This window comes from Quercus robur, chromosome 3 (assembly GCF_932294415.1).
Source record: "Quercus robur chromosome 3, dhQueRobu3.1, whole genome shotgun sequence".
NCBI classification, from domain to species: Eukaryota; Viridiplantae; Streptophyta; class Magnoliopsida; order Fagales; family Fagaceae; genus Quercus; species Quercus robur.
Window position 1 is genome coordinate 54,523,388 of NC_065536.1, and position 9,324 is coordinate 54,532,711.

The window sequence follows — 9,324 nt, forward strand, 5'->3', positions numbered from 1 at the left end:
TCCCTTGGAAACTGATTGAGAGAACACACTTCTTGGGCGTAAAGTGGAATTGGAGTGAAGATTAAAAGTGTTCTCAAGTACTTCTAATATTTTGTTTTGAATTTCACCGCAACAAGGTATGCTATCTTGTTCTTAAATTCTAAAATTTACATAGTGCATGTTATCAATCATGAATGAAATAGATCCATGTTTGTTGCTTCCGCTGTGTGTTTTGTATGAGATACAAAACCAGATTTAATTGGAGTAGATTTAATTGGAGTGAAGATTAAAAGTGTTCTCAAGTACTTCTAATCTTTTGTTTTGAATTTCACCGCAACAAGGTACACTATCTTGTTCTTAAATTCTAAAATTTACATAGTGCATGTTATCAATCATGAATGAAATAGATCCATGTTTGTTGCTTTCGCTGTGTGTTTTGTATGAGATACAAAACCAGATTTTCCAACAATTGGTATTAGAGCTAGGTTTTCATATCATGTTTGTATAACATGTGATTGAGTTTTAGAATTTAATAAAACCGTTATCTTTGTGTTTTCAAATTTCTGCATAAAGTTATTGTTCCATAAACCCTGTGTGCATTGACCAATATATGCGATATATTGTTTTGCATGGTTCCAAGAGGACACGGCTGTAACTTTTGTTTTGTGCCGTATGTTTTTGGTGTTTGTATTCATCAAGGACACCATCTACACATCTTGCGAATGGGTTTACTTTTGTTATGCACGACTTGGATATTATTGGCAGTTGTGAGTAGTTTTTGAATGAAATTGAAATAACCGTCATGTGCATGTATTTAGTTATTGCACCGCTTGGCCATCTTATAAGCATAAGACAATTTAATATTAATTGCCTTGATGGCCATCTTGCATGTATTAATAGTTTATAAAGGATTCATCCACAATATATATATATATATATATATATGGATTCATAAGCATTCGGATTATTGATATAAGGTAGTGATACAATGTTTCTAGCATGTGTTATATGCCTTGGATGTCTTGGATCCGTATATTAAAGTGTGTTTCATATGTTGCAATTTATATGGAGATACATGGATATATATGCTATCTTGTTAATGCTAGGATTATGAAATTTATTCCTAATGAGATTAGGATTATGTTTTCAAGGTTTCTAGCATTATTATGGTTCTTGATCTTAAAAACCTTTAATCTAAAATATCTAGTGGGAGAGAGATACAAGGGTTGGATCTCACGGCCTCCATTATCGGTTCATAGTAGTGTGGGGTAAGCACCTCATCTTGGCGTATATGCCTTGCGATCCCAAAGGAGGGTGTTTACTTTATAGTACTATAAGATTGAACTTACCCGTTTAAAGTAGTGAGGACAAGCACCTTGTCTTGGCGTATATGCCCTGCGATCCCAAAGGAGGGTGTTTTGTTCCATGGTGCTACAAGTTTAAACACTATAGAAGGAGATGAAATGTGGCTACACATGATTCTAGATAATGGTGTACACTAGACTAAGTGTAATGTTAACCTCCCAAAGGAACTATGTCATTATTACTTAGAGGCTAAAGGTAATACGACATATTATTAGTGTTTGATAAGAGTTATCATGATAGCACTAATAATGAGAATAGTTCTCAATCAATCATAGTGTTTATAATATACTTGCTACCAAGGAATTATAGACATGGGATTGGGTTGTCGTTGCATATTTTTTATTATGGTTTTATTAAGGTTCCATACTATATGTTTATATGCTAAATTGATAATGTCTAGTTTACTTATTATATTCATGTTTGTTATTTTCAGATTTAAAATCATGGCATCATTTAGCCCACTTGTTGCTATTCTTAATCAAAACAAATTGACTGGATCCAACTATGTTGATTGGAAAAGAAATTTGGATATTGTTCTTATTGCTGAAGAGCATAAATATGTGCTTACTCAACATGTACTCAAGGATTAAGATATAGTAATCTTCATAGTGGCAGTCTACATTCATGACTTTATATTACTACAAATATTTGATGAAGGGGTTGCATGTATAATAAAGTCTTGGGATATAATTTATTAATAAGGCCTAGAGTGCAATTATATTTATATAGTGGTATTAAATATAATTAATGGTAACTTTGGACTTATCAAGAGTTGACAGAAAAAGCCCAAGGCCCATTGGAGCTAGTGTCTTATTGGTCCCTTTTGGTCCCACTCCAAGCCACACACTAAAGCCTAATTGGAAAGGCCTAATAGGCCAGCCCAATTAGACAATCATTTAGTTATAAAGGGAGAAACATACAAAATTTTATTTTAAGAGAGACATCATTGTGAAATGGTGTGTATGTGTGAGTGAAGCCACTCGATTATTCTCCCTTGGAAACTGATTAAGAGACCACACTTCTTGGGCGTAAAGTGGAATTGGAGTGAAGATTAAAAGTGTTCCCAAGTACTTCTAATCTTTCGTTTTGAATTTCACTGCACCAAGGTGCGCTATCTTGTTCTTAAATTCTGAAATTTACATAGTGCATGTTATCAATCATGAATGAAATAGATCCATGTTTGTTACTTCCACTGTGTATTTTATATGAGATACAAAACCATAATTTCCAACATACACATCTCGAGGTAGATTAGGTTTCTTACATGTTTTAGCACAAGCAAGGGAAATGAACAAAACAAAGGGCACAAAATATATTATGTACATACAAAACAACATTTTAATACTTAAGAAAAACAAGAAACATCAAGAGAGCAAGAATCAAGGAGGAGAGTGTGGATCACGGAAGGATCTACATCTCCTTCTCATAGCACTTACAGTGTTGTTGTTTTTGATGGGCCCCTTGGTTGAAATTGAATACCATAGTTGTATGTGTGGGAGAATAGGTTGAACTACTTGATTTAGGGTGGATTGGGATGCCCTAAATGATTGTGTTTGCAAGCTTGAACCAACTAGAATTCTAATATAGGTGAGAAAGCGACTACCTTCAAATGAAAAGATCTGAAGATCAATCTAATTCTTAACCTTTCTACCCTTCTAGCCTTAAAACTCTAGGTTTAGGTATTCTAGCAGAATTTTGGCAGAGTTTCAGTAAGGTTTAATTTTCTGACCCTTTGGATGTTAGAAATGGGGTTATATATAGGGAAAAAGGGTAGTTAGGGATTGATGACATGTTTGGGCAGCCAGTTGATCATGCTGGTTGCCCTAGAATCTCATCAAAATCGAAATGAAGTAACTTTAGGCTTTCTATCCAGAAAGTGCGTATGCCACAGATTAGGTGCGTACACATCATATACTTGGCGTATGCACTCTTTGTAAGTCTAGGCCAATTAGGACAAATTGTCTTTTGGGCTTTGGTCTTCTTACCTATTTTCACAATTGGGCTTGGGCTTGGATTGTAATGAGTCATTCTTAGCCCTGTCATCCACATTGGGTTCCACACACAATGTTGATCATTTTAGTAGCGATTTGATTTCTTGTCATTGGGGTCGGGGGGCTTGGATATAGGTCGGAACAAAGTAGGGCGTCTACAGGTAGTGACAGAAGGACTACATCAAATAATTTTTAAAATTGAAGGATTGAATTGATTGAAAAATTGAAGTTACATGATTGAATTAAATTTTGGGCAAAGTTAGAGGGTAAAAGTTAAAATTTAGCCAAAAAACATTATTATTGGTCCTTTATTTCATTTTGGGATGTCTCAAAATGTAGTCATCTTTGAAAAGTTAATAAATAAATTTCCTAACTTACCATTTATTTAAAAAGTCATTACCATTCTTATATGAGAAATGTTAACGGATGCCCTAAGAGCATTGGTTTATAAAATATTTTTAGAAAATTTTATGGGAAAAAAAAAAAAAAAACAACTGACTGTTTAAATAGCTTTTAGGGTAAACTACATATTTGGCCCATATCCTTTACAACATATTTCTATTTGGTCCTTAATATTTTAATTGTGTCGATTTGGTCCTTAACCTTTTATTGTTGTGTCAATTTAGTTCTTGTTGTTATATCTTGGATGAAAATTGATGACATGTCAAATGGCCAATATAAAATTTTATTGTATTGTCACATCAATGAAAGCTGATTTTTTTTTTTTTTTTTTTTTTTTGGCCATTAGACGTGTCATCAATTTTCATCCAAAAATTAACAGTAAGGACAAAATTGACACGATACTGAAAGGTTAGAGACCAAATTGATACAATTAAAGGGTTAGAGATCAAATTGAAATATGGTGTATAGGATAGGGACCAAATATGTAGTTTACCCTAGCTTTTATATGTCTCATGAAATGGTATTTTAAAACTTTCTTAAAATAGTCCATTAATTAAAAATTGCTCTAAGGACACCCGATAATAGTAACCTTCTTTTATTAGAGTTTAAATCAATAGGGGTAGTTCTTTAAACTTGTACCCTTTCAACTAGAAGACGATGCTTTAATGATGTTCCGTTAAAAGTTTAGCTTTCTAAACATGATCAACAATATTGGATAGAGGTAATATTTATTGAGAAAAGTTAACGAATGCCCTAAAGATATTGATTTATGAAATATTTTTAGAAACTTTTTATGGAAAAAGAAAAAAATTAATTAATTTTTTTGATGTCTTTTTATATATATTTCCCATAAAAATAGTATTAAAAATTTCTTAAAATAGTTAATTAACAATTGTTCTCAGAGCATCCGCTAACAGGACCTATGTTCATTTGTTGTCATCTGACTTTTCTATCCCCCTGGCAAACATACTTGAAGGAAAATAAAAAGTTTTCTTCTGCTTTCTTTTCAATATTCACGTTACTTTTCATTGTTTCATTTTCCTTCCACTGTATCAAACAGATGACATTGAATTCTGGACAACAAGAATATCAGAATTGATTATACAACCATGTAAATAAATTATAAAAAAAAAAAAAAAAAACCAGTTATCAAGATTCTAGAGTCATTAAAAAGTAAATCATACCAGTTTGGATTGGAGGGAAAAATACAGAAAAAATATTTTTATTGATGTTTTTTTTTTTTTTTTTTTTAGAGAAACAAAATGTACAAAGGAGAGAATGATAATTTGAATGTACATCAAAGTTGTCCACATGGACCTCATATAGGAGAGGGCACAGAGGGTAGTATATTTAATGGTATATATAAGGAAAATACAGAGATCACACTTTCCAAATTTATTTATTTATTTATCTTACATATTTATTTTATTTTATTTATAAAAAAAACAAGTTCTTAAGGTGGCAACTCAAAAGCTTCAATTACTCTCCTTTTTCCTTCTTGCCTATAAAATACTTCCATATACTCCTTGAAACTATATTTTCGATACTTTGGAGGGTGCTCTTCATCAATCAAATCCTCAATTGGACCGATCACAGTGTCATAATTTGGGTTGTAGAACATTCCTAATGACAATCGCGGCAACAACTTGTTGGTGACAGCCCTATGTCTAACACTCTGGAACTTTCCATTGCTAAGAACCTACACAAAAGTTAAAACATAAGTAAAAATAATAATTTTTAAAATTAAATTTACAGTCCACTGACAAATTAACTACCAGTTAAGTAGACATATATATGTGCTTGATTTGTACTAAAAACTAGTAATTTGGTAAATAATTTTTTTTTTCTTCCTTTGTTAAATCATCAGAGTTATTTGTCCTGATAATCGAAAATAACACTATCCACTAGAGCATGATAGACCCTCTTTGCTTGTGCAAGCCTATAAGTCTAAAGATATAACAAATTCCACAACTGATTGAGGTGGTAATTTGTTGATGGTAGATAATAAAATAGCTGTCATAACCTTTTGTATGGTAATGCTGTTTGAGCAGTCACTTCTAGGTGCTTTTGGTGAAGAAACCGCGAAATGGATTTGCGTTGGTGCTATTGACATAACTCAGCTATCTGTGGCTGGTACATCATTTTTGTCTATTTCCAATATATATATTTCTTTAAAGATTTTTTTTTTTTTGTTGAAGATATATTGCTTTAAATAAATATTGTTTGTTGTTGATGCTATGTCACAATGTATTGAACGATGGATTGATGTTACAGGTTATCTGCTAGGGGCTGGTAAACAGCATACTATGCTTTAGCATTACTTGCGTTGATAATACCACAAGTCATTTTTCAGGTAAAGCACTTACAAAGGTTCTCCACCGTAGAAGTTAAGGTTCAACATTGAATATTTAGAGACTTTTCTTTTGTTGTGGTTGAGTATTTGGAGTATTTAGTACTTTCCTTTTATTGTAGCCGCATTTTTTTAACTGCAGCTATTAAAATGCAGCTATTGGTCTTAGCCTATAGCTGCATTTAAAAAAATGCAGCTATAGACCTATTGGACCTATAATTGCGATGTATAGGTCATGCATATAAACGTGGCTATAGACCAAATGAGACTATAGCCGCGTTTCAATACAATTCCAAACTCTTGGTTTTAATTATAATCCTAAATTTTAAATACTTAGAAGAATAGAGAAAAAAATTATTGAATTCTATATTCTTTTTAAAAGCAATCAAGAAAAATGAGTGTGAATATAGTATATTGCTATACTCTAAATATTTATAGATTGACAAAATATTATAGCTTACATTTATGGTATATTTTGTATAACAATTTCATTAGTTTATAACTGTTTATTTATTTATTATTAAAATTTATTAAAATTTTTCAAATTAGCTTTTCTTTTAATGTTTCTCCTCCTAAACTAAAACCATAACTCTGTCACTGGTTATAGTCCTCATTTGGTTATCCATTTGGCCTTTTTTATAATAAAATTTTAATTAGTTTTTTTTTTTAATTTAATAGTTGGCTTCTATTAAAATATAATTTTTATGCTAATTAATCTTGTATATGTAGAGTTATACACTGCCATATATACTATAGCTGAAATGTGTATATTCTTAGTACACATAATGTGTAACTATCACGGACAACCTTTAAAGGAAAAACTGAAAAATAGTACGGCTACCTGAATTTGATCAGCCAGATTGATGACGAATGCATTGGGCACAGGATCAACGGGTAACCATTTCCCATCTTTGATCACTTGGAGGCCAGTCACTCCCTCCACTTGTAGGAGTACCGCTATTGAACCAAGATCATTGTGTTCAGGCAACCCAATTGTGAGCTCGGGGTCTGGACATGGTGGATAGTAATTTGCTTGACAGTTAAGGCGAGGCCTCTCACCTATCCTCCTCTTTAAACAATCATTCTCTAGGCCAAGCCCTCGGGATATCAAGCTCAAAAGTCTATCAAACAACTCTCCAATCTTCCTTGCATACTCAGCAAAAACTTCTCTACATATATAACAATCAAACAAAAGAAAACATGAATCACCCAAAAAGTTATTGAGTTAATTTATAATTATATATGCAATCAATCAAATATAGGCTAGCTTTGGTAGAGGAAAAACAAAAAGTTTGTAAATGAGCCAGCTGAGATACCGATACTGAGGAGGATTTGTGGGTAACAAATGAGTAAAATCTTCAGTATGATGCCAAGGGTGTGAGAAGGTCTCACTCCACATTTTCACCTTTTCTATGCCTTCATACTTTTGGACCTTTTGGTAATAGTTGAGCGCTTTCGCTTGCTTGGTATGATCTTTTGTAACATATTGTGCCCTAACCACAGACAACGTTTTTTGGCATAATTCTTTGGGGACTCCATGGTTGATAATATGAAAGAGACCATATTCCTCACAAGCTTGTGATATTTTTGAAACTAACGGGGATGGCCCTTGACCATCATCAATATTATTGTCATTTAAGTCGATAATGGGAATTGAGGCAGAAGGAAGTACGTTTAAGAGGTTTGGCCTCTTGTTCACTGGGAGAACGAAATTAGGAGAAAGTGAGAGAGGTGTGTTATTGGCTAATTGAAAGGGTGTCATCTCCATGAAAAGATAAGAGAGGAGCTCTGGTTGAAGCAAAGAGTTGATCAAGACTGCCTTATATAGCTATATTATACCAAGAAACGTGTTTTTGTGATCTCTATGTGAACAGAATGATATTTTGGACAAGGAATAATTGATTTTGATTTTATTAATGATATATGGCTCTGGATAAAAGTTCCTTTAGTCCCATGTTTTTCCTGGCGTTTTAGACTCCCATTAATTAATAACATTAGACTTCCACTAAACTTACTGTACAAAGGTAGTATCCATTTGGAATGTCATATATTATTTTTCTCTCCTTCTCTCATCCATTCACTCATTTCTATTGAAAAAATAAAAACGAAAAAAAAGAGAAATAGAAGTAGCTAGGAAACCAGGGGCCCAGCCACATATTTTGTTGGGGGGCTTCTGTTATACAATATATAATTATCAAATACTTTAAAGATTTGGCTTATAAAACAGGATTATTGGTCTCTCCAATTATTTGAGTCCAACCACCCCTTCCTTCCCCACCACCCCCCCCCCCCCCAAAAAAAAAAATTCTCCAAAAATAAAAACAATTGTTTGATTTAGTCCATTGGTGCTCTTCCAAAAAATAATAATAATAATAAAAAATAAATAAATAAAATTTGCCAATTGGGTTATTAAAAAATAAACAAATTTGTCAATTGGCCTATTAATAATAGATAGTGTTTGTTTTCTAAATTTCATTTTTTATTGCAAAATTTACACTTGTATTTATTAAAGTTTTGAATCATTCATATCTTTGAAGACTTTCATGATTCCATTGAATTCTTTTATTCACATTGTAGATCATTCTGTAATTTTAATTAAAATGAAAATTGTTAGAATTCAATATAAAGATGGTAAAATGATAGTTTTTAGACCCCTTAAACAATTGATTAAACCTAGGTAATTAGCCAAGTTGTTACTTAGTCCAATTAAACAAGTCTAGGTTATCACAATATAAAATATCAAATCATGCAAAACAACGGAAAATAAATAACACAAGATATGATCACCCAGGAAACCAAACGGTAAAATCCTGGGGAGGATTTGACCTAGCTATCCTCAAGATAAACTTGAATCCACTATCTTGAAAGAATCGAAGTTCATTCAATAAGACTTACAAGCCCCCACGCTCGACTTCTTATTGTTACCAACCAGTAGAACTTACTGACACGACCACGTGCAAGCTTCGAATCCACGGACTCCTTCTTTCTTGGATTCACCACCAGCTACAAGCACACCCGCTTGTGTTTTCTTTAAGCTTCAATGGCAGCAACTGAATTGATCATCAAGGTGTAGATAAATCTTCTCCTTGAAAACCCTAAGTTTGTGTAAAGGAAAGCTCCTCTAGATCTCACAAGAGATTTACACAAACCGCAAATATGAGCAACACTAAAACGTGGCTAGGGTTTGCCTTTTATACTTAGGACACCCTAAAAACGTTTTAAAACAACTAGGGTTGA

The 9,324-nt window shown here is 32.7% G+C and overlaps 1 protein-coding gene across 1 annotated transcript; it reads right to left on the reverse strand.

Moving 5' to 3' along the window:
* Positions 1-4,989: 4,989 nt before the first annotated feature.
* Positions 4,990-7,911, reverse strand: LOC126718402 (protein DMR6-LIKE OXYGENASE 1-like). The gene is made up of 3 exons (XM_050420564.1): positions 7,404-7,911; positions 6,929-7,256; positions 4,990-5,436 (listed from the first exon to the last, which is right to left on the reverse strand). Exons 1-3 carry the CDS (start codon positions 7,853-7,855, stop codon positions 5,191-5,193), a joined length of 1,026 nt encoding a protein of 341 aa, XP_050276521.1. The 5' UTR covers positions 7,856-7,911; the 3' UTR covers positions 4,990-5,190.
* Positions 7,912-9,324: the final 1,413 nt, after the last annotated feature.

Bases quoted from the DNA above. Each gene is read 5' to 3' on its own strand.
- LOC126718402 (XM_050420564.1), bottom strand. From the start codon at position 7,855: ATGGAGATGACACCCTTTCAATTAGCCAATAACACACCTCTCTCACTT. The intron at 7,257-7,403 runs GTATCTCAGCTG...TTATATATGTAG, and splicing joins ACAAATCCTCCTCAGTATCG to AGAAGTTTTTGCTGAGTATG. The intron at 5,437-6,928 runs GTAGCCGTACTA...ACTTTTGTGTAG, and splicing joins ATCTGGCTGATCAAATTCAG to GTTCTTAGCAATGGAAAGTT.